This window comes from Tyto alba, unplaced genomic scaffold (genome assembly GCF_018691265.1).
Source record: "Tyto alba isolate M040663 unplaced genomic scaffold, T.alba_DEE_v4.0 Super-Scaffold_41, whole genome shotgun sequence".
In the NCBI taxonomy this organism is placed as follows: domain Eukaryota; kingdom Metazoa; phylum Chordata; class Aves; order Strigiformes; family Tytonidae; genus Tyto; species Tyto alba.
In genome coordinates, this window is record NW_024881317.1 from 12,464,158 (window position 1) to 12,489,879 (window position 25,722).

At 39.5% G+C, this 25,722-nt stretch overlaps 2 protein-coding genes across 3 annotated transcripts in view; both read right to left on the minus strand.

The window, feature by feature from the left end:
• Window positions 1-16,908, minus strand: part of SLC12A1 (solute carrier family 12 member 1) — a 51,171-nt gene extending 34,263 nt beyond the window's left edge. Inside the window, exons 1-7 of the mRNA XM_009971385.3 lie at window positions 16,874-16,908; window positions 12,807-13,401; window positions 7,544-7,678; window positions 7,255-7,330; window positions 1,795-1,890; window positions 978-1,117; window positions 410-520 (exon numbers count right to left, since the gene is read on the minus strand). Of these exons, the coding sequence (XP_009969687.1) occupies window positions 410-520; window positions 978-1,117; window positions 1,795-1,890; window positions 7,255-7,330; window positions 7,544-7,678; window positions 12,807-13,217 (969 nt within the window). The 5' untranslated portion in view covers window positions 13,218-13,401; window positions 16,874-16,908. The remainder of the gene's footprint in view (window positions 1-409; window positions 521-977; window positions 1,118-1,794; window positions 1,891-7,254; window positions 7,331-7,543; window positions 7,679-12,806; window positions 13,402-16,873) is intronic.
• Window positions 16,909-19,498: 2,590 nt separating this feature from the next.
• CTXN2 (cortexin 2) lies at window positions 19,499-24,878 on the minus strand. Of its 2 annotated transcripts, XM_032983073.2 has the most exons (3): window positions 24,596-24,878; window positions 21,739-21,794; window positions 19,499-19,934 (listed from the first exon to the last, which is right to left on the minus strand). In XM_032983073.2, the coding sequence occupies exon 3, from the start codon at window positions 19,878-19,880 to the stop codon at window positions 19,632-19,634; it is 249 nt and encodes an 82-aa protein (XP_032838964.1). In that variant the 5' UTR covers window positions 19,881-19,934; window positions 21,739-21,794; window positions 24,596-24,878; the 3' UTR covers window positions 19,499-19,631. The 2 variants fall into 2 exon arrangements, with proteins under 2 accessions (XP_032838964.1, XP_032838963.1); XM_032983072.2 differs by lacking the exon at window positions 21,739-21,794.
• Between the last annotated feature and the right edge of the window lie 844 nt (window positions 24,879-25,722).

Sequence of the window (25,722 nt, forward strand, 5' to 3'; positions counted from 1 at the left end):
TGGATAGCAAATAGAGCTTTTCTGCTGAGTAGGGCTTGAGAGAGTACAGTGATAAAACCATATATTGTTTTTACTACTGTTTATTCTGTCAAGCTGCATCAAAAATAAGGGCAAAAGGGGCACTTACCAAGGCTCTAAATGATGCCATGAATTATAAAAATCAGTATAATCAAGCTGTCTGCAGAACACAAACTTCCTCTTCCCTTATAAATGTATGTTCAAGGAAGAGCATGGAGTAATTTTGCTTTCATTGAGTGTAATGATAAATGCTATTGCTTTTAGAAAGATTAAGCATAGACTGAAACTGAATGCTTTAGAAAATTCTACCTGTTGTATAGCATTCCTCACACACAAATGCTGTACAGTAGTCTAATATACTGCTTTCTTTTATGTTCTCTTAAACGTTTACCTTTGCTTCCCATTCCATGCCAGCAACAGAGATGCCAAGAAGACATACAACAGTTATGGTGCCTATAATTCTGATGTCATTGGACTCATCTACCATCAGTGTATCACTCTCCTGAAAGCAGTAAGAATTGTTATTAGATTAAGCCTTTCTCTGCCCAACTGGTGGGATCAGGTAACAAGATGAAATAGAAAGCAATGAACTGTGAAAGTTTCAGAGATTTGTGAGACCAAGTGTTTGTATTTCATGTTCCAGCTGGCTCTTTGTAGTTGGGGTTACTTGGCTGTCTAATTAGATATCTGTTCCTTTTCTGATTTTGAGATTCTTGTTGAGAAATGTATGGGATATATTCATAAGGTAGGAATAATGGAGAAGCACTCTATGGCATGTTTAGACAGACCAGATTCTTCCCTGCTAAAAATGTCCCTCAAGCCTCAGCTAAAAAGTATCACCACTTAAATATATAAAACAAACAAACAAAAAAAATGCCAGAACTAAAACCAAAAAAAAAGCCCCACAAAACAAAAAATCCAAAACAATTTAATCATGTACATTAAACATCTACATTTACCTTAAGAAGTTCTACAACTGTTTCGGCAAATCCAACTACATACATAGCAACTGCCACTGCGTTCGCAAAAGCAAAGATAAGTCCTATAGATCCACCAAACTCTGGGCCTAGACTTCTTGAGATAAGATAGTATGCTCCACCTGCAGACAGAAATTACTGTTATATCAGCACAACTAAATGCTCAGGTTTTGCTCGTTGTCATATAAATAATACCCCAGGAATCTCTGCTTTTAGCCTAACAAAATGAGTATTTGCCCTATATTAATAGAAATAGAGGACACTGATGAAAAATTAATGTGCTTTGTATTGGTTCTGCCTTCAGTCTTTTCTGTATGCCTTTTTATTGCAGAAATCTTTTTAGTGCATACTAGCATGCAAAACTGGACCTTAAAATAATTTTTCATGATATATAATATAGTGGCACAGAGCAGAGAGAACCTCACTTCCAGACAGGTTCTAATTTACTTGGATCTATCCCAATGTTACCATGAAAGATCATATTTTGTGGTACATTGTTAAAGCTTCTACATAGTGATGCAGTGAATCTTTAATCTTTTTTGCATATTATAATAAATAGAGCATATTACTTTGTCAGTTAATTATTTCATCTCATCTCACTGGCACTTAAACACTTTCTGACAATAAATATTAACATTATATACCTTTTAATTTACTGTTGATCCATTGAGAGAGATCACTCCAAATATATTTATTTTTTATTGCTTTGCTTATAATACAGTTATCTCAATTCCATTTTTTTTTTTTCTATTCCAAATCTGCAGATTTTTGTATTGTTCATGAGATCATTTTCACTTACCTCCTCTTACTACTCCATTAGTGCAAATGGCAGACATGGAGACACCTGTTAATGTTGTTACTACTACACTCAGACCAATAACTATGATTCCAAGACCTGAAAGATCCGAAAAAGAAAGTATATTCAAGCGTATTCAAATACCTGTTCTGCTTAAAGGATGTAGTAAGAACTTGCCATTTTCCACAGAGGTTAGACCAGACCAGTTACAACTTTAAGGCTCTGAAATGCACTAAAACTTTGTTTCATAAAATACCTGATACGCACTTTTCCAGCAAAATTATTTATTGATCTTCCAAGGAGGGGCTGAAATATAAATAGTTTTATAAAGAAGGTATTAAATTGAAGATATCCACTGATCTGCATCAGTTTTTAAAATGAGAGGAAGAGATGCCTCATGCTCAGTGTCTCCAAGGATGTCCAACCTGGAATGCTCTGAATAAGAAAGACTTGCTGAAAGGTAACAGAACTCCATGAAAAGCCAGAAGCCATCCCTCGCTCAGCAGTAGGCAGGAACATCTGAAATGTACTTCACAGACTGAACGGAAATCTCGGATTTATTAAAAGCAACAACTCAAATATGCCATAAATTGTGATTAGAAATGGCTAGAATTGTTACCTTCCAGTTCCTTTAGATGTCCCATTTGGTTTATTGTCCCTCTGGTTTGCCTCATATGAAAATAATACATAAAGACCTTTTTGGGCTTGAAACTGCTAGTAACCCTAAGATTTTTACCTCCACGGACAAACCCATTAGTTGCTATTGCAGAAGTTGACAACCCAGTAATTGAGGTTACCATCGTGGCGAGAAGAATTATGATTACTCCAAGACCTGTCAGCAATAAGAAGATAAAATATTTTACTCATGTTCCATGATTCCTACAAATCATTCTCTCTTTAAATTGAATTTTCAGGCCAGAGTCAGAGCAATAAACTGCAAAGATGGTTTGTTGACCACTTGCAGTTTGCAGAACGTTTCCAAGGAGTCCATGTCACAGTACTAAATTATTCCCATCAGTCTTCAAGCAGTGATTCTTTCTGATAGGAATAGCCTAGCCAAAAGTTCTCATGATTTTCAAACGCTGGAGGAAATGAGCAAAAAAGTGTCCCTTGGCATGGATGCTCATATCTGCCTTTAGTATATACATCCTGGCTAAGTGATCGACACATTAACCAGAGCTCCTATAAAAATGCTACTGTCTTTCATCAGTTAGTTAAATATTGAATCAGAGGAAGGCTGACTGTATAGTTTCATAGTGCACCAGGACAAAGAATCTATTAGGTAGAGAGACAAGACCTGAGTGCAAACCTTCTATATCCCTACTTGCCAAGTTATCAAATGCTGTGCTTCCTCACTCTCTCCTCATCTCCCTCTTTCCCTGCAAAACGTAGTTTTACTCTAACACGAGGCAAGCATTTGAAAATGGAAGTACTGCCATTTACTTTAACAGGTGACCTATAATGTATAATCTTAGAGAATTTAGAATCTTCTTTTTTTTTTTTTTTTTTTTTTTTTTTTTTTTTTTTTTAAGCTGAACAGAAATTAAACAGAAATGATCAAACATCTGAAGATAGGTGATTAGTTATAGGTGAACTGGGTTGCAGTTTCAGTAAGACTCTGAAATGTGAGTATGTTTCCAGTCTGTGGCTCTATGGTCAGGTTTCTGTTAACATTGTGAAACTGTGCTAGAAACCAGGAACTATATGAGTAGGAGGTGTCTATTATGATTTAGAATCACAGAAACATTGGTTGGAAGTGACTTCTGAAGGTCTGTACCTCACCCTCCCAGTCATAGCAGAACTATTGCCAGCACAGGTTTAAATCAGTAATGGCTTTGGCTATTTGGGTCTTTAAAACCTCCTTGGACAAAGATTCCACAGCCTCTTTGGATTACATGTTTCAGGGCTAGACTACCTGCCCAGTGAAAAAGTTTTCATTTGTGTACAAACTGGACCTCCCAAGCTACAACTGTGGCCATTGCTTCTGTTGTATTTTCTGACACTACCAAGAAGAGTTTGGATTTGTAGTTCCAGAATACTTTATTGTTTCAAGTCAGGTGAAGAAATAATATGACATTTTTCTCTCAACTGTATTGCTTCTATTCCCATTTCTATCTATGAGAGAAGAGGAATAAAACTGAAAAAAAAATGAAACAATTACAGCTTGGTGCCAAACACAGAATCAGTTCTTAGTTTTATCTGAACTTGCTAACACTTATACAATAGCTCTCATTTCCCTAAGGTACCTAGATCTTCAGTGTGGAACTGAAGATTATACACTGCTTGTAGCAATATTTTTTGACCAGGGCTTGTCCAAATTGAAATTTGGATCCTGCAACTGACATCTAGCTAGAAGTACTACAAACATATTGACTTATCTGCCGTATTTCTACCTCCTGGTTTCCAGATCAGATTCCTGACTTCAGTTCATACTGGATGGTTATAGACATCCAGTCCCTGAATGAATGTTCTTTGCTGCTTAAATTATAGCCATGGTATCGCAATCCTTTAAGATAGAGCAATGTAATGTGTGAGATAGAAGTGATATATAACATAGTGTAGGATATTTAAAGTCATTTAAGCCTCTAATAAATTATGTTTATCCTATCTATTTCTGAACGCTTACTATAACTAGCCATGCACCTATTTTGTATGCAGCTCTGTATAAAAAAAAAATCCAAGTGGTCATTCCTTTAGGTCAGCTACAGTTATATAGAAGGATATTGTTAAACCATGCATATTTTGTGCCCAAGAAATGGCTGAATATGACTTAATCAGCTGTTAACTCTTAAATTGAACAAGTTAGACACATTATTCTTAAAGTAGTTTTAAAATTATTTGGTAAGTGCATGTGCATCCTAAGGAGTAATTTTCCAGGATTTTTTATTGCATTTCACAATTCATGTTGTTAACATGTATATGATAAATACGGTCAGATATTTTGCTAATTCAATGAGCAATATCTGTTTGGGGAAGGCTTTAATGTTAATTTTAAAAAATATTTTGAGGTTTAAGAAGAAAAGTGCATAAAATAAAGTGAGTCAACAAAAACACCATTGTAATATAACATAATGCAACATAATTGTAATATTTGGGGCCAGATTCTCAGTTAATGTAAACTTGGTGTTTTTCCCTGCCTTTGGCTAACTAGTCCATGTATAGGTACAAATACAGACTTTGGAGAGTCCCCAGATGTCAGATGGAAATACCAGACTAGTTTTGGGCCTGGAACCTTGTCAGGACCATACTGTCCCTTTTTTCCCAGCCGATGATAAAGAGATAACCTTGTTGGAATATTATTTTTATCCCCTCTAAGAGCTTTTGCTCAAGACAGCCTATCAGGATATGGAAATAATTGGGTTTTCTCTCTTTGGCCCTCTAATAATGGGGATATAGATGGTGCCCAGATGGTGGTTTAACTGACTCATTTAATTTCCATGTCAGCAGCAGTACCCAGTGAAATCCCCGAGCCTTAGTGATGATGAGCTTCCATCACTGTTCTCCTTAAGCAGCTTGGCTAGGAACTTAAAGCTCATTGCTTATAAGACATTCAGAAAATGCATTGAGAAATTATTCAAATGGAATTTGATGTCTCATTTTCAGAAGTAAAACTAACCTCTTTACATAAGGCATGCAATTTTAAAAAGCAACAGCAGAGCAATAAACCGTAAGAAAGGAGAGTCTGCTTATCAATGAATTAAAATGGTAAAATTAAATGTGAAAGCAGGAAGGCTGTAACTGATGTTGGTGCAAATTAATGTGAAAATCTGATTAAAGTTTTGATTGAAAACCAAGCATATGGCTGCTAAGTAAGTTGTTCTAAAATGAATTACTCTTGCCTATGGCTATTCTCACACCTCAAAACAAAGTAATACTTCTTGATGATCTCAATAAGTTACTAAACTGCCCTTAAAAACTAATTTTGCATGAAACCCCAGAGCAAAGTCTTGGCATTATTAAGATGCAGAATTTTCATGGCAAGGCATATACTTATGAGTGCCCTGGGCTGTACGCTCTTATTTGGTATGCATCATAAAATCAGCAAGCACCCCTTTGTCAGGCACAGTGCTAGAGCCATGCATGGAGCTCTGCAAAAGTACTAAAGTTCTTTCGCTTAGTTCTGGATATTTTATTGGTGCCTTGTTTTTGTTTGTTTGTTTGTTTGTTCGTTCTATTTGTGTCTCTGTAAGTTTGTGGCTGGATTTTTTTTTTCCTTAATAAGCATTTAATTTGTTCATCTTTTTTTAAAAGCTCAGTCTTGCTCAAGTTGCTGTGAAGTTGCTGTATTTTGTTGGAGATGAGACTTCAACCATGCAAAATTTTGGAGATGTTTTGATTCAGTGTTTCATTTTACTTCCACTAACAAGGAAGTGAATTATATTTATATACAATTTGAATTTGAGCACTGGGTTTTATCTAAGACCAGGAGAGTTGATGCCCCAAGGCCAGAGTTTGGATGCCAGCTCGTGTCTACTTAGTATTTCTGTTCTGTGAGAATCCAAACTGGGATACTTGCCATCCACCCTTTGGATTGCTGTTTTTTATGACATCTGGGTGCCAGTCAAAGATTAGGACCCCACTATTCCAGACGGTATGATCGTGTAACACAGAGTGACAACTGCCATTGTAGTTCACATTTCTGTGCTTCCCAGAGCAGCAGCTCTAAACCAGAACTTGTACCACACAACTACTCTTTCATTGCACTTTACTGAGCTGCTTTTCTAGTTCCTGGAGACTCTTGCAGTGTTGTGAGCACTTTATTCTCTCACTGGTTTCATTGAACACTCAACAACATGCTGGATGGAGGCCTTGGGGCCCAGTCTCACAGGAACTGGGATCTGGGGCTTGGATTAATTAAATTGCACAATGAAGAAGCAAAGATACAGCACACAATGAAGTGTACTTAGTTAATTTATATGAAAGCTGTAGTGTAGTTTTTAAGACAGTGTTTCATAGTACACTAGTATCTAGTGCTGTGCTATAGTTAAAAATAACAAAATCTTGATGAGATGAGACCTCCTTCCAGTTCTGTTTTCATCTTTGCAGAGAAGTGTGAAGAAGTGTTTTTAATATGTAGATGACAAGGTTTGGGATTCACAGATAAGCAAAGTGTGAACTCTTAAAGGTTAACTCTGTATGCACATATTAGAAATTGGCCCGAGTCACGAAGTTTACATCTGTTACGGGATCTAAATACAAATTTCACTAAAGCTTAGAAATACTCAAATGTGATGATCATATGCATAGTTAACAGATCTATGCCTCTAAGCAGTAATTTGGCTGTGAGTCTGGAAAATTCCAATAGTTTGGAGGATTAACATCTTTTACTCTGGCAAGCATTTGAAAACATTATTTAGTTCAACATGCAAATGCACATCTCAGATTATATATTAATCATGATTGTGTATAGTTTATCCTCTTTATCCCTTTTACTGTTGAAATGTTATTAAATAAGATACATACCAATTCCTGCTTGACCTACAATCCAGGAAAGTCGAATAAAAAGCATCACACCCCAAATATTAAGCATACATCTTACCTAGGTTTTAAACAAAAAATACTGCATTAGTGCAATGTTGAAAGTAGTAACAACCAGCAGGGTGATAGTGTGCATTACAGGCTTGTAAGAAGCACCCCAAACATCCCTCAAATCCTCCTCCCTCTCTTACTTCTTAAAAGACCTTGGTGTTGCAGAACTAATCTTACAGTTTATTTTCTTATAAGTTTTTAGAAATGCAGATAAGTTTCTCACCAGCACGCCCTTCACCCATCCAAACTTGACAAATCCTGTTTTGTTTTCTTCTTCCTTGCTGGCTGCTGTCTCATCTCCAGCGGTGCTTTCCCCATTAGCCACTCTCTCAGCTGAGCCGGTGCTCACGGCTATGTTCTGAAGGATCACACAGAAAACAAATACATTTTTTTGCAAGTAGACAACGCCTGGCTGCATAAGAGAGACATGGAGTAAAAGAATATCAAAGAAGATAAGGTTTTACTGTCTCTCGAGTAGAGTGCAATATTCTGCTCACACCAGGCATCAGCAGGTAGGCTTGCTAACAGTGAGAAAAGATGAAAGAATTGCTTAAGCAGAGTAAATATATTATTATCTGATGCTAAATTGGTTTTATTGTAAACATATATGTTGTGTTGATACGTTAGTAGAGCATCTAGCATAATGAGGACCCCGTGGTTAGCCTCCATATACTACTGAAACAATTTATGAATAATGCTAAGTGAAGAAACAGGGATAATTGCTCACTAGTGAAAAGAGACCTAGCTGAGTGCTGCATGGCAAAGTTATGTGATGAACCCTGGTGTTTTCTGTTGGATAAAGTACAAACATAACTTTAGCAGCAAATGGGTAACATATTCTTGAAAACAGTCAGAGAAATGCCAGTGAAATGTAGTAAATAATGCAGTAAATGAATAATCCTTTCTGCGGTTTAAACCACCTCTGGTATAGCCATGGTAGATAGGATTAGGAATTGACATATTTGTGGTGTAACCAGAATAAATAGCCCAGAATTTTGGATTGTTCTCATCCAGTTACAGACATAAATCTGTATTTTATCTCTTAAGCCCTTCTGCCCCAGAATCTCTGAGGCAATTTAGCATCATGATATGTTTCTTGTGGCTTGAATAGGAATTTAGTCACGGTGCTCAGGTTTATACTCGTTGTCATTGCTGCTTTGTTTCTCTTCATTTTTTTTTTACACAAAGTTCTGACTGGTTTTGTGAGGAGTTGGCACTAGCTTAACTATTGCCAGGTATTGTCTGGGTCTTCTGCAAAGACCTTCAGGAAGGACAGTGTACCTTGCCATAGTCTGGCAGAGGGTCAGGAGCATGTGTCACTTCTGGAGAGGAATCAAGATGCTTTTAGGATTTGGAGGGGGATGAAGGTATTTCTAGATTAACTAAACAGGTCAAGGAGGGGAAACATCTGTGATTCTGTGAAACATATGAGTTTTTTTCATCTTGCTTAAGCTTCAAGGCTGTTTCTGTATTTTGTCCATGGACTTAAAAAAAAAACAACAAACAAAACCAAAACAGACATAAAGACCAATTGTATATGATGCTTATGCTAATGTTTGGACTTGCCCCCTATGGATGGGGGCTCTAGAGACACTATGATGCAAGGTTGTAGAATGCCTTTGACACAGTAAATCCAGGATTGTGCTCACAAATAAGAAATAAGTGACCGCATAATACATTTCGATATGGATTAAACTTAGTGCCTATGGCCCTTTTGGACCTAAGTGGAATGGGAATACAAGATCTATTGAAAGCCTGTGACTTTGAGCTCCTGAGTTACTTAGATAATTCTAACAATTCTTACCCTAAAATAATAATGGCTTTGTTTGCTCAAAATACAGTAAATGATTAAAGTGAGTTAAGGAAGATTAGCAGAATAATATAAGGATTTTTTGCTACTGTGGTTAGAATTTCAAAGACAAAAGAAATAAAAGGGTTTGGTCTTTGTACTTGAAACAAGTTGTTTCCTATGTACTTTGAATTAATTTGTGCTCTCAATGCCATTATCATAAATTATGGCCTTAAGCCTTCCATAAATGCATTTTAAATTGGTGTGCTTTAGCGAATGATTGGTTATTTACCAAGAAGCTGTACCTGTGCTACTCATGCATTAAAAATGTGGAATAAAAATGACAGAACATTTTGAAAAGCTACCAAAATAAAAAGTTAACTGCTTTTTTTTTTTTTTTTTCCTATTTCCTTTCCTTGTTTCACAACAGTTTAGTTTTCTCCTCTCCTGGGGCTAAAGAAGATGAGCTCATCAAATCTCTGTAACAACTGTGGAGAATAGCCAAGATGAAGAAAGGTTAGATGATTTCTTATGTAGGGTAAATATTAAGCCCAAGTAATTATCACCAGCTATCAGCTGTGAAATAGCACTTAGACTATTTTTTAGGTATTTAATTGGTGATTTGTGGCTTAACGTGTGCAAAAACTGACATGTCTTGCTAAAAGATGACACACGTTTGACTCCAGCAGTGTGGGAACTAGATATTTGAAGTTCCTTTCAGCCTGCCTTACATTCTGACGTTTGAAAAATTACATGTTAAAAACATGTATTAAATATTAATATTTATCTTCTGATGTTAAGACTAGCGTCAAAGTACAATGGGGGTATGCTTATGTGATGTTTAGCAATCTGAAGTCAAATATACATCACTTCTTATCAGAATCTGGCAATGGGCTTTGGCAGGACAGTTGTCTTCAAGAATTTTAATTTCAAAAAAACTGGGGGTGAGGGGGGTGGGATTGCCTTAGGGTATGGTGTGATAAGCTCAAAAAGGAATAAGGCATCTTCTCCAGAACTACATCTTGGGCTGTCAGTCTAACCCCCATACGCGCTCAAGTCATTTCATCCCCTCAGCGATGGCTAGAGAGCCTGCTGCACACCAGGGCTGGTGGGTAGGCACCTCATCCAGATACACACACTGCTTTTGCCTCCTGATAGAAGCTCAGCCTTTTCATACCATTTTAATTCCCTTCCCTACTAATCTACAATTTGGTGACGTCATGTTTGTTTATTCTTCAGAATAAGCTCTGTAGACCTAGTGATTTGTCCAAGGTCACAAAGTGAGTCCATGGGACAGCCAGGAACAGACTCCAGCCATGATAATGGTGGGTCATTTGTTCCAGCGCTGTGGTTAGTGGCTCCCAGGCCAGGGCCACAACTCACATAAGGGCACAGTGGTTTGCCAGTGTAACAAAAATCCCATTACCTCTAACATTCACCTTCCTGTTTTGCAAGGCATAAGATTATCCTTCTATAAACTGGATACTGGAAAAAGGCCTGGGAATGACCAAGCTAGATGGTGCTCTTTTCTCTTCCCTAACAGTCCCAACCCAGGAAGCAATTTTCCCTTCATTTTATTCTGTGATGGAATCTGCCTTCTTAATCTTCTCTAAGTGAAAACCTTAAAAAAATGTAAACAAGTTTATTTAATTTTGTTTCAAATAAACAAACCATTGAGGGATGCAACAGCTCCTGAATTTTCCGGTAATGGTCAAAACTGAAAATCCCTTAATGTGCTAATGTTCAGCACATGTTCATTTGGCATTATGTTGAAAGTCAGCATACTGCTTTTCTCCTCTCTGGCCACTACCAAAGTAAATTATTTCTATACGAGGACGTTTCTTCTGGGCATGGAAATGTGTTTAGTCCCTTGAGTAGCATCTTACACCTTTGCAAATGAGTAGGGATCCCAAATTCATATTATTCCCTTTTCACATCCACTTTGCATTCATTTTTGGAAATAAATTATGACCCAGGTAACCTGTTTCTCCTTTCTGTGTAAGCCATTTTATTCAGGTCTGTGGAGACCGTAATTTAAATAAGTCAGGCCCAAACTAGGAAGCTGTCCTAATAAGATCCTAAAGAATCAGGTCCTAATTTCCTAATGGCTATTTTTTTTTCTTGATGTCATTACTTTATATTAATCTTCCTTTAGACAGGTGAATCTCCAGAGAACTGGAGTTTGAACAAGATCTGTACCAGCATACAAAAATCATATGCTTATCCAAAGTATTTAGACCTCAGAAGTATGTAAAGCTGAGTGGAATGGTGATGAGAGCATGTTTTCTCTTGAGATTTATCATTTCACTGTTGCCCAACACAGAAAAAGAATAGGGGTTTTTGTTGCATATTGACACTTTTAGTCTGAGTTTGACTACAGAGGTGGTCTCTCTCTTTCCAGCCCCACCCTGACAAGTGCACAATTAAGAACCTCAAAAAAAGGTTTGATTTTAATTCTGTAAGTAGATGTATTCTGTGTCTCTCCTCTGATTTTCACAGAAAACTTGGTATTGTAGATTAAGGAGGAAGAGTCTAATTTTACCAAAGTCAGTAGAGTGTTATATTATTCCACTGTTTTACAGTAGGTTTTTAATAGTTTAACTGTTTCAAAGTGCTTGATCTAGTTGTTCTTGTCCCCAGAAGTTGTCATTACAGCTTTCCATGCTATTCATTTTGTGTGGAGGTGATTCTTCCACATAGAAATATCAAGCCTTAAAAGATCTAGATAGGCGATTAGACAGCAAAATTCACCTATCTACCTTATCTACCTATCTGAGGCAGTAACACAGAAGTTAATGAAAATCTGGTATTTCAGACTTAGTATTACCAACTTCTCAAATTCTTTCCTGTCGAAGTTTTAAATGTGCAAACCCCCAAGGCTTATGCCTGACCAATGTATATTCTTCTGGCAAGTAGCCATACATGATGACAAAAGTGAGGATTATCATGACAAAGGGCATGTTTTGGTATTTCATTATCCATTTATTGTAGTGCATATGTGGCGAAAAAAATGGAGCAAACAGGAAGAATCTGCTAAGGGGAAGTTTTTTCCATAAAATCCATTGGTCTTATGTATCAATAGTAAACTCCTACATTGTGTTAATCAAAAATAGCTCCACTCAAAAGGGGAGAGAAGAAACAGCCCTCCACATCCTTGTTCTGGATTCTTTCTTGCTGTTTGAATGGTTTGGTACAGCAATAAACATGTAGTGCTTTGGATTTCTGATTACTTGAAATTGCATTTATTGCACATAATGTTTTTTATAATACTTATATATATTAATGAATACAGCAGAGGAATCTGTGAAACTTAGTTATGCATTGACATTAAATTGAAGTCTAGAATAAGCGTGAATTGTGTAGCTTGGTTAAATTATGAATTAATATTCATCATCTGCCATCCTAACTGTTAAGTGAAACAGAAGAGATTCAGTAGTTCTATACTTTTAGTCAAGATTAAGCTATGTTTTTCTGCTAATCAAGTACATTACTATCACCTTCTAATAAAAATCTTTGCTTTGAGAAGGGTACACAGCAGAAAACATATTGCAGCTACCAAAGGAAATACGGTAAGTGATTACTTGTACTTCTTCTCTTGGGCAAGGTCCATGAATTTAAGGACTTTCTCATATTAATAAACAGAATTAACAGCCTGGAAATAGAATAGAGAAAATTTGTGTCTTTTCTTTCCACTTACCTTTGCCAGTTGTTCATGAATTTCTAATAAGCTTGGTCTGCTGATCTTATTCCCACTGATGCTGCCAGTGTTTCTATAATAATCAATTTTGGGAACTGGGTCCACTGTGTTATGGCCAAAAGTCTGTAGATAGTACATTTTAGTGTGAGTATCATAGGGATGTAAACTAGCTTCTGTTTTCTCCCCATTTTGAAGGAAATTGTCATATAATTCTCTTTTTCCTGGTCTGTAGCTGATTCTCAATCTATTATGTGCTTCGTCAGTAAAAGATGTTTCTTCATAATGTGGTGGGTCAGAGCCCACCTCCTCTTGGGATGTTTCATTGTTGTCATGACTTTCATTAATTATGTTAACTTGAAAGCGATTTGCATTTGGATCCAAGAATACATTTGGCGGATTATTCATTGACATCTTCAGGGATGCTATAGACTTAGGTCACCGATCCGTTTACTCTTCTGTGGCTGCAGTTAGTTTGTAGCTACAGCAAAGGGTTTAATGCTGTTGCATATGAAATCTTTGCTCTTCAAATAACAAAGTTCTGAGAAATTTTTCTTGAAATCTCTAAGCAGTCTTCCTAATGTTGTCCACTGTGTTTCTGCCATAAAAAATATAAATAAAACATGTCTATTAACTTACACAGTTAGATAAATTTTCCACCATAAGCTCTCCCCCGCCTCACCAAATATCCATGAGACTATCATCCTATGACTAGTTGAGTAAAAAAATAGTTTAGTCAAAGATGGGATTTGTGGGGATGTTTCCATCTGTGACAGATGCACTCGATCCCTTAACCAAACTAGCAGTAGTTTGGTACAGGATCCAAAGGAGGCAAAGGCCTGACCCGTAAATGGGCCAAGAACTCCTCTAGTTCCAATCTGTTCTCTGAAAACCCACAAAAGAGCAGAATGGCACAGTGAGTCTTGATGCATATGAGCCTGGAACACCAATCATGTGAATAACACATGAATAGCGCGTGGCTTTTCCAAGACTCATTTATCAAGGAACAAAATAAGAGGAGTACAAGGAGTGTCATGCAATACCTTTTCCATTGCATGTAATTTGACTACAAGCCAAGCACTTTATTCCATAAATACAACAGCCTAAGTGAGCCTTCTTTGAGCTCTCCTGGCTGAGCAGCTTGCCTGCATGGCAGTGATCTCCCCTTGAGCTGGGACACCTCTCAAGGTTGCTTCTCAAGGCAGAGAGACCTTTTGCCAGCAGCAGATCTTTGGTAGGAGACCGATATTACACATAACCTTGTAGTATGGTAACTTTAATTTTTGTCTTGGTAACTTTGATTTGTGCCTTGGTAGTTTTGAGTCATTGTTCAGATGATTGTGCTGTACAGTAATAGAGTGAACCTTGCCATTGAACTTTGTTAAGTCATACTTTTACAACATCATATTAAACCCACTTCTGCTCATACTTTTGACGGTGATTCTTTAAGCGATCTAAATCACCCATTTGCGACAAATTGGCATAGTTGGTGGGATCCTAAATTCATGATGCCATCTATATAAAATGGGCTTTGGATCAGATTCCAAGCACCTAAAATTGATTTTCAAATATAGTATTTCTTTTAATAATGCAATGTTTAATTGAAGCCAGTGAAAGTGTAGGCAGTACAAGGGATGTGACACAAGATTCCATAAAATCCATTTACTGTCCATGTTCCACTTAAGTATTATCCTACCATGTATATTTCTCTCGTAGTATAGAATTAAATTTGCATGAAAAGCTTGAATCAAATATATTTTTTTAAATTAACTACAAAAGCTAGGCTTTAAGTTTTCAGTAGTTCCAGGATGGAGACAATTTGTGATCAGGCAATTAAGATACTGTAAATTGTTAATTTTTTATGTAAATAAAATTAATATATTATGAAGGAATAAATAGACAACTGAAACATCAAAAAATAACACTGGGTTTCCTAAATTATAATGGAGGAAATAAATGACTATGATAAAGTAGTAATTATTGAGAAATATTAATAATAGTCCTAGGCATTGGAAGGTTCATAGAATTTTTCATTCAGTTTTACATTTGTGCACTCAAAACACTCTTTAAGATGATTTGAAAGAAATTGTAGCAAGCCGTAGAATCATGCAGGTTGGAAGGGACCTTGGGAGCTTCTGGAGTCCAGCCTCCCACTCAAAGCAGAGGAAACATTGAATGTAAATCAGGTTACCTGGGGCTTTTACCAGTCAGGTCTTAACATCCTCCAAGGATGTCACAGGATTTCACAACCTGCCTTGTCAGCCTATTCTAATACTTAATTGTCCTCAAAGTGTTTTTTTTTCCTGTATATCCATTTGGAACCTTGCATGTGTCACTCTCTTACCATAATCTCTCACTCTTCTGCTGTGTAAAGAGCATGGCTCTGCTTTGTCAGTAACCTCCTTCTAAGTATTGGGGGGGGGGGGGGGGGGGGGGGCGGGATGCTTAGGTTCCCCTAAAGCCTCTTCTTCCTTTGGTTAAACAAGCCCTATTTCCTTGTAGGGCAAATGCTCCTGCCCCTGACCATCTTGGTGGCCCTCCACCAGACACACAAGTTTATCAGCATCTTTCTTACATGGGCAAGTGGCAGGGCACAGGTAGACAAACTTAGAAACTGTGTTCTAGGTGCATTCTGATGAGTGGTGAATAGAGGGGAATAATCACTTTGCTTGATCTACTGGCTGTGGTCCTGTTAACTCAGCCCAGGACAGTGTTCATCTTCACTGCTCCCAGGGCGTGGTGCTGACTCCTCTGTAGCCTGCTGCTCACCAGGTCCCTTCCAGAAGAGTTGCTCCCTGCCAGTGAGGCCCCAGCCTGTGTGGTGCAGGGGTTTAGTCTGTCCGAGGTACAGAATTGGTATTTGTCCTTGTTGAATGTCATGAGATTCCTCTCAGCCTGTTCCTCTAGCCTGTCTAGGTCCCTCTGAGAGGCAGCCCATAGAGAGCTGAAGATATGATAGCTGTACAATCTGCTTTCCACCTCCACTTTGCCACACAGACCCCATCAAAAAAAAACAAGCAAGCAAAGAAAAACATCAAGCGTAAAAGCGGCACTTATATGTAAGACCTTTAGTGGGTTAAGTACCATTGCAACAACTTACAGCATGGCCGAGATGGCCCTGAAATGAACTCTTGAAACAATGGCAATCCATATGTCTTGAAACATACTTCTCAGGAGATAAGGGAGTGTGATTGTATAGACCTATGTAATTCAGTATGAGTCCAAGTCTGTTCAGGCTGATTAAAACAGAGCATGCTGAGACATTGAAACTCTGTATGTAAAAGCAGGAAGTTTAATAAACAGAATATATCTATATAAAGGAATATGTGAACTGAAAATCTGGGTAAATAAGCCCATTAGAGGCATTTTTTAAAGTTTTGTGCTTTCACAATAGCTTGGACTAGATGACCTCCAGAGATTTTTTCCAATTTAAATTTCTCAATGATTTTGTGAAATGCATTTGGTCCCTTGGCACCGAAGGATAAAATACTGCATCAATGTTTACACCTCAGCAAAGTAAATTTTCTCTAAAACCACATATCAAATTATAATTTGAAGAGTTGATAATCATATGGCCTCCATCTTCAGTATGAGATATAGCTAAAGAATATTTTCTCACTTCTTCCATCAGCTATAGATAATATTCTGATGTTACCTCTCTGCTATGATACCACTTTATAACCCCCTCATATTTATGTTGGTTTTCTTGCTTAATGTTTTGTAAGCCTCACAGCAACATGTTACATTCATTTAGTTTATTTTACTTCTATGAGGTTTGGATGCTCAATATTATTATTATTACAACTACACATTTCTGATCATAGGTAGTATTCTGCCTCCTTCAGCCTTTTCAAGTTGTAAGGAAGTGTTTCATCTTCAGGCATGAAGAAGCAAAACCAAATCTTTTGTCATTAAGGTCAGTGAAATTAGGTTTGTTTCCATTTCCATGACTGAATGAAATCCTGATTCTTTGATGACGAGACTTTTGCTACCAAGTAAAATGATTCTGTAATTTCACTGTCTTATTTTCATAATATTACTATTTTACTAGGAAAAGAAAAGTCTCTTACCTTTCTGCTGTTCTTGAAAATAATACTTTGTTTTTCACATTATATTTCCAGAAGTCTCTTAACTGTTACTTGCCATTAATTTTGTATTTAGTATTCTAGCATTATGTATACATAATCAAGTTTACCTTATTCAAGATAATTTAACTTACCATTCAATCCTGTGTTTTTAGGGAAGGACAATCTGCCTCTTTTATTCATGCATATAGTGTGTCCTTCTCTTTGAGGCATTACAGACTCTGCCTTATTGGCTAGATTTTTCTTCTGCTTAATATACTGAATAGACCATCCAATCCCTCTCTTTCAAAACATTTCTAGGTGGTGATTTAGAGAGGCATTCTAGCTTGTTAACTATTAACCAGCAAATGTACCTATCCATTACAATTACTGGGTTTATGGTATTGCAAAATTTCTAAGGGGGCCTGAAAATACTTTTGTTATCTCCATTTCCCTCCCAGCTATGCCTGATCCTGCACACAGATCATGATCTCTCTATTTTTCAGTTCTGCATATATAGTAATGGAGATAACAAGAGTTCAGGCTTCTGCTCAGCACATTTTATGCAGAAGAGATTCCAGTGAAGCCAGTGGGATCAGTCATTGCTGGGTCCCCTTGTCCTACATGTGGTTTTGAACCATCTGCTCCTAACCCCTTTCAGAGTTTTACTCTGTATATTTAAGGAAAACCTTTGAAAAATTATGTTCTGTGTTTTCTTCCTGGGAAGGCCGACTGTCTTGTCTTTTGGGGGTGCAAAGAAGAGTGAGCAGGAAACAATGAAGCTGTATAATCGTAAGGGAATTTGATAATTGCTTCCAGCAATAGATTGTGTCCAGAACAAAAGTAGTAAGACAGTACTGGGCTTCTTTGGGTATGTTTGCTGTGTTTGCTGTGTAGTTTAGAGATAACTGAATTATATTTAACCCAGATAACTTAAGTACCTTCAGCACTCTAACCTGACAACACAAAGCTCAGCTGTGCTCATTAGGTGTATGTAAAAAGAATGTCAGTGTCAGGTCTCTGCAGTGGATGATCCTATCCAACAATAGCAGATCCCATGAATCAATGTGCTGATAGCTACCTTCAATTTTGTGGCTAAATTAACTAGGGTAAATGCAATATACTGAATCTCTGAGGGTCTGGCATTTTTTTTTTGTTGTTGTTGTTTTTAATGCATAATCTGAAGTAGTTTAAAAGCTCTTACATTCACAAAATCGTTTATGTTTTATGATTCAAATGGACCAGTGTAGATCAGTGTTGGCTGTTACTCCTATATTCTTCAGACAGGAAATCATGTCCTTCCCTGTACAACCAAGTATTTCATGTTCCGAATGGCACTTGAGGTCTGCTGTTCCACTGGCTGCCTCTGCCTAGTATATAGGGCAAAAGGGACAATATGTATTTTTCAGAGTACATGCAAAAGACACCAGCTACTGTAACTGATCTCCTTGTCTTTGCTCCTCGTTGCAAACAGAGCTGTTTAGTAAAAGTGACAGTGCTTAAAATTCTAATGCCAACCTTCTTAAAAACTGAATTGAATTTCTGTCAAGTACTGTCACACTTGCTAAACAGCTGTGTATATGAGGGTGACCTTGAATACCCAGATTTGAGTCTCTGATTTCACTTAGTTCTTCTGCCTTGATAGGATCTCCTATGACCAATCCTGCAGTTTGGCAGTCCAGGTCATACACTGTGCACAGTTATAGGAGCACAAGCAGAAGAACCAGCTGTGGCAACAGGCTAGAGGGTACAGAGATCTCCTGTTAGCTCTGGACCTCATCCCTTTTGGGGCTGGGTATGAGTGGGTATGCAGCCTTGCCAAGCTGGTGTAATTACTGCTGGGAGCTGTTAACCAGACGGTTTAGTTCCAGTTTAAACTGAATCATCTTCCATAACCAAGTAGAGTAAAAAAATAGCATGCCTTGACCAATTCAGCTAGGCTGTAAGATTGGTTACTTAATATTCACTTTTTCACCTAAAATTTTTAATGATATGGAAGACACTCATGGACTGGGATTGTGGTGGTGGTGGTTCAGACTGGAGTTCTGAGCAGGTAATATATTTTGTGTTGCTGAATGTTTGTAGAGTAAAAATTTTCCTTAATGATGTTCATTTCCCTTCTACTAATTCTGTTTGACTTTCTGCTGCTGTAGAGTAAGAGAATGGGAGACCTATTAAAAAAATACTCTCATGAGAGCTATGCACTGTTTGCAGAGGACCACTGCAAGTTTTACACAGGAAAAGCAATGTACACGTCCCTTATAAACAGTCAGTAGTACAGCACCTGCTCTTTGGAAGGTCAGAGGTGATTTAGCTTGCCAGTTAGTTCCTTCTTATTGGTAGTGTGTGGACCAATTGTGTCAAATGAGGAGGGGAGGGAGTTATCACTTAAGCATTCACCATTCATGAATCTTTTATCCTTGACCTTTCTCTCCAGCTTATCATGAGATACCGTAAATATGAGATCCTCCTCTGAAGAGGCAGATATCATCTGATTCTTAAAATACTTTTTGGCCATGATAACTTTCTAGTGAATTTTTTACTGTAGTATTACTTTGCTGTTAACCATTTCTTATCTACCATTCCACTATTCCTCAAATAAAAGCAACATGAAGTGCCTTTTGAGTTTGCAACAGATATTTATTTAACAAAATGGATGCCACCAACATATCTCCAAAATGCAGATATGTGTAACAAATTTAACAACAGTTGGTTTCCAAAATGAAATCAACAACAATTTTAACGCAGGATATTCTGCAAGTTTTCATGCAAGAGCATATTCAAATGTTCCTTTATCTAACCCCTCAACTTCATCTTCCCACGTAGAAGAAGGCATACTACTGTAGGGGTCTAGCAAGATTTTGAAGCATCTGATAATTAGAAGTCCCAAGAAAACACACAAAATCCCCACAAAGGCAAAGCCAGTTTTTTGCTCTAAAGTCAGAGGGAAGGCAGACATTTCATTGACACTCATGCTGGCTGAAGTGTTGCTGCAGTAATTACTGCTCATCATTGGGCATCACATCCTGGTGACTCTGTGGGATTTTCACCTCTGTTGCTTCTTTGCCTGCATAAAAAAGCAGAATCAGTTTGGTTAGGTCTAAGTGGGGTGTGTATAGCTGAGCTGTAGCATATGAACATTTGGAAATGAAAAACAGCTTGGATTTTCATAGTGTCCTGTTGTTTTTTCACATTTAGATTAATCTGGTAAAACTGCAACTTTTAGTCTCTACAAACCATTCACTTACTGGTCTCTATAATGAGACAGCAAACTCACAATTTTCTGACTTTCTGTCTCCTCAAAACAGAGTAATTTCAGCATATGGCTGTTGCAAACAGTACTTCATCAGACTGGGCACAAGCCTACAGATTCTGGTTTGGCAATACTCACCAAGGTCTCCACCTGCAGAAACCAGTATGTTTTCTGAAATGGCTTTGCATCTCAGTCCTTAAACTAGGTAAACTCATTGACCTCAAAGAGAATTTCAGCCAAATAATGTGGATTTTGCTCATGTAATTTAGCTTGTGAACCTAGATAAATAGATCCAACTTGTAAAATAAAACATTGTGTGTGCAATTTTAGGGAAGTCTTGAGCTCGTTTCAGAAAAATGCTGTGTGCATTTTGAGCTTGTAAGAAAGTGAGCATATTGGTAAAATTGCCCCTTCACCTTCCTCTATACATGTCCACCCTTATGTATGAGGAAAGATTAGTGGGAGAAGAGAGAACAGAAGTAAATTCCCTTCCCTTAAACCTTGCTCTTATTTGTTTCTTCTCCTTGGTCTTCACTATTAAATACATACATATCCTGACATTTTTACAGGCATGGTAAACACCAAGTCTGAACATGTTCCTCATGGACCTCAGTGGACTGACCCTGATGTGTGTCATATTGGAGGCAGGATGCTCAAGCACCTCCAGCCCCCCACTGCTACCAGGACAGCTGTGTGTGTTTCCAGTCAGGAGAGTCTTTTGTCTTTTTAAGGAGATCTTATGTGTAGATTTTAGTTGGGGGTGGGAATCGTTTTGCTTTACTTTAGGTGTTCCATCAGATATTGAAATCACATCTTTCTTTTGTCTCTGTAGGCAGCAGGAGAACTGGAAGGACTGGGACATCAGAAGTACCAAAGGACAAAGGCATTTTTATTCTAAGGTTGGAGCTTGAGGTTTTTGGCTCTTGTTAACACCTATTTAACTAATGTGCCTGAGGGGAAAACTCTTTTCGTTAAAAATTTATCCGTTCTTCCCCCCAGGGAATTCCCAGTATCCGTTTATTTCTCAGCAGAGTAATTAGGCCACTCAGAGCTCTGTGCTGCCATGGCTACACTGCTTCAGGTACCTGTGCTGCTAGCCAGTTTAGAGGGAACTCCAGTATCTGTACTGCAGTCATGGCTGAAAGTAGCCATACCCTGAGTCAGCCTATAATTCATAACAATAGAAAAAGGAAAAATAAGATTTGGTATTCCTGGGAAAACATAAATGGACAGGACTTTTAACTCATTTGGTGTCTCCTTTCTCACTTCAGAATTTGTGGGAATATTACCCTAAAGAATTCAAATTTTAAAACAAGGATTAAAAGGGCAAGGCACCAGTCTTTCTTTTTGCAATAACCCTCAATATAGTAGGCATTAAATAATATGATTTCCTATTACAGTCTTTACACATTTTCCAGATCATAACAACAAACCATGTTTATTATATAGAGCTGTGTGTGAGATCCTTCCTTGTTTTGAATTACATTCTGCTGTTTGGGTCATGCTGTTTTAATTCCAGTTAAGTTGGAGAAAAGATCCAGACATAGCCTATGGGAATTAGAAATAATGTCAACAATCAATATTTATTTTCTAAAAACATATCATAGATAAAGCCCACCTGCTGTACCGTTTTTCATTGGGCATACTTCCAATTTTTCTATTAAGTTTGACCTTCTGTAGGAAAAAAAAATCACAGAAAGTTCAACATCACAAATTTATGTCACAAATAAGTTGATTTGAACAAGAGCCAGTCAAGGGAAAAAAAAAATACCTTCCAAAAGTCCTAGGACACTGGGTTATAAAAGTTAAATTAAAGGCTTATACAGGAAAATGATATGTAGGAACTACCTGGGAAAGCCAGACCCAAACAACCCAATTGCTATCTTGAAAGACACAGAAAGAAATCTTCAGGACAGGCTGACCACGGAGAACCCTGCATTTGAGCTGAGTCCAGAGAAATATGTATGTGAGGTGACATTTCTTCACTGTAGAGAGTCATATTCCAATAATATGACGTCCAGTCTTACTAATTTTGCAGGTTACACACTGGAATTAGTGAGATTTGCTTGTACATTATGTGCTTCTCAGGTGATGTTATGGGACAGATCTCTGTGCAAAGCTTGAGTGATGCTGAAACATGGAGTGGTAAGAAATATGTATCTTAGTCTTATTTGGCAAGAGTTTGGCTGAAACAGCTGCATGAGAAAACACTGGGCACTTTGCTTGGGGAGGGAATTGATTCTGGGAAACTAATATGCAGCTTTGAGTTCTTCTCTTCCTTGTCCTGAATTTCAGAAAATATAACTGAAGCCTTAAATTCACAAAACATTTTGCTCTAATTATGTATCCCCAAAACTGTGGTACCAAGAATGACCTGGAGTGCCTTTTTATTGTTTTCACATTTTAATGCTGCATACAGGTTAGATGTCCTCTCCCAGTTAGTCACATACCCTTTCATTTGCTGCAGTGTATGTGTTAAAGTCGTGAGTCAGACGACTGTGAATACTAACATGGCCTGGATCCAAAAATCCTTGAAGATAACCTTTAGGGAAGTATGATGGGGACAGGCATTGTATCAGTTAGAATCTGCAGAGTCATTTTGTAGGGACTGGCCTCAGTGTGATCTCTCTTGACTTTTTTTTATAGGTCAAGACTCTACTCATCCTTTGATTCATTGCCTGTATAAAAACACTGGCATAAAGAAAGGCTCCTTAACGTCCTGCTGTGAAATAAAAGGCCATTGGAGACCCTTGTGAGGCCAAAAGAAACAACTGGAGTCCTAGAGAAAATAGAAATGAGGAAAATAACTCAGCATGTAGACCACTGAGCTAAGGAGAATGGAGGTATGAGCTGGGGGTGCTGCCTGCACCTGTGGAGGGTGAAGGGGAACACCGTGGACACTAAGTATTGTGAGGCAGCTGGAAGAAAGGTGTTGAAATTCTTATTCTATCAGCATCACCAGCCCAACTCTGCCAATGTTTGGTGTGGGTTGAAGATCCCAGCCCCAGCTCTTCGGTGGTTTGGGTGTCACTATTTTCAGACCTAGCCTTCACTTCTATGTTTTCAGAGATACTGAGAAGATTAAGAAAGTAACCAGTAAGTCTTAAATAGAGACTTCCTCAATAATCTTCCTTATATTTGGGGTTTCAGTCTTTCCCTCACAGAACCCCCTGTAGGTTTTTTTGTTTTTTTAATGGCTCAGTACTAGAAATAAGTACCTTTAACGTCTGCTCAAGCTGGGAGCATTCATCCTCTTGGCATGATTAAGCCTCAGGTGCCAGAAAACTCACTTTATAAACAATAGTGTGTAATAAAATGGACTAAACTGCCATCTGTTCTCCCCATGGATGTCTGCAGCAGAGCTACTGGTTCATGGATCTGGTCATTCTAAAGGTATTTCAAATAGCTTCAGTCTCAGGCTTGTGTTTGACTAACAGCAAACCTGACTTGAAAAGGTGTTGGTGTGGCTAGGGACATAACAGGCATCCTCTGGGAGTTTCAGAAGTACCTCATCTGCATATAACTATCTGGTCAAGGAAACTAAACTGTATTCCATGAATGCTATTGAAAGAATTGGGCATAGGAGGTGGTAGGATAAAAGGATTAGCAATGGAGAAGACTAGACGAAATAGAAATCTGCATGGATTTGGAATTTTCCCAAGGGTCTGAGGTATTCAAGTTAACACATGGCCAGAAATGCTGCAAAACAAGCTCTGTGACCACATAGCCAACTTGTCATGCTTATGTGCACACTTCATGCCTGTGTTCTCTAAAATGCTGGGGAGAAGACTGTCTCTTTAGAGTAAGGTTTCTAAGACAACATACAGGGAGATGTAAGGTAGGAAGGCCAGGCCATGGATGGCCAGTAAATGAAGGCACAGCTAACTGTTCTGCAAGGAGAGCAGAGCCCCATAAAAACAGGCAGTGTTTTTGCAGCATGGTAACTCAGGGTGCAGGCAACACTTTTTCACACGAACGACATTTCCCTGCAAAGAAGCAGCAGCCAGGCAGTGACTCTTCCAGCCTTCAGACAAGCAATGAATTACAGAAATTAAATTTTATCCTTAGTAAAAACATAAGCCTGGAGTCTCCATTGGACAAGACCTGCTGTGCTGTGAATTCAAGTATGTGGTCTAGATTTGGATAATACAGAGAAGAAAATAAAACGTTCACTAGCAGCATCCTTAACTTCTGAACATGGAAAAGTGTTGCCTGCTTCCCCGGGGATGGCGGCTTCGAGAGAGCGAGCACCTGCAAAGCAATTGTTGGTGTAGCGTTGCACGCACAGCCTTTTCATGTTCACACTCACCGGCCCCGCTTCCCCGCGGAGGGGGGGGCGCAGGTTTACGCGTTTACCCTCCCACCGCCCCTCGGCCCGGGGTGCCTCCCGCCCGAAGTGGGTGCGGGCCGGCCCGGGCGGTGCCGCCGGTTCAGCCCCCCCCCCCCCTCCCCGCCGCCGCGCCCGCGCTACGAACCCTTCTCCTGCGCGCCCGCGCTGCCCATGGCGGCGGAGCGCGGAGCTTTCCGCGGCTCCGGGCCCGGTTCGGCCGCTGTCGAAAGCGCAGGCTGGAGCCCCGACGGCTCGCACGGCTCCGGCCCCGGGGGGCGAGGGGTGGTCCCGGGCGGCGGGGGCTACTCGCCCGGGCTCCCCTCGCCGCCCGACGATGCGACCCCGCCGGGAGATGCTCAAACCGCCCTAATTAAAAAATTAAACACGGCGGCTGCTGCTACCGCCTCCTCCCCGCCCGCCCCCTGTCACCGCTATTCAACCGCGCTCCTCTCCAACACAACACTCCCCCCCCCCCCCGTTGCACGGATTAAACTGAGGAGCGTGGAAACTTCCTGCAAAACACTACGTGCGGCGCATCGGTAAGGGCCCGGCCCCGGGCCGCTGCGGAGCTGTGCGGGAGCAGCCCTCCTCTCCGCTGCCCCCGCCGCCCAGGCCCGGCTAACGGGGACCTCAAAGGCTGGGCGGTCCCTGCCGTGATGGAGGACCGGGCTGCGGTACCCGCGGGAGGGGGGCTGCCGTCCCCCCCGGAGCCGGGAGCCCCGGTGGCGGCCGGCGGCGGGGCCCCCCCGCCGCTGCGGAGCGGGACCTGTAGAGCCGCGCCCGGTGCGGCGGGGCCGCTCTGCTCGCCGGGCAGCGGCCATCGGCGAGCAGGGGTCTGCACGCTGGTGCCGAGTTGCTCTGCGGGGGGGGGGGGGGGGAGCTCAAAGCCTCCCGGGTTGCCCCTGCAGCGTGGCCTCGGGCCCCCCCGGTAGCTTTAGTAGCGATAACCGTTGAAGCCCAGAACATGTGGCGACATGGCTGGGAGCCGCTGTTGGTGCGGAAGCCTGGACCTCGCTTTGTATCCTTTCATTAGCTATGTTTAGCTGATGCTGGTTGTGTATTAGGCTTCCATTTGCCCTAACAGCAGGTGTTTAAGGTGGATAAGGAAAGAGGATTTATTTTCCCAAAGCTGGATCTGTATATTCCACTAATGAATAGCAAATATGTTTTAAGTGATAGTGATTCCATATTTGTGTGCCACCCTGCTGAATACGCCCCTGCAGGGCTGCATGTGGGTCAGTGTAACAGGCCTGGATCATAGTGCCATGCAGC

Bases quoted from the DNA above. Each gene is read 5' to 3' on its own strand.
- CTXN2 (XM_032983072.2), bottom strand. From the start codon at position 19,880: ATGATGAGCAGTAATTACTGCAGCAACACTTCAGCCAGCATGAGTGTC.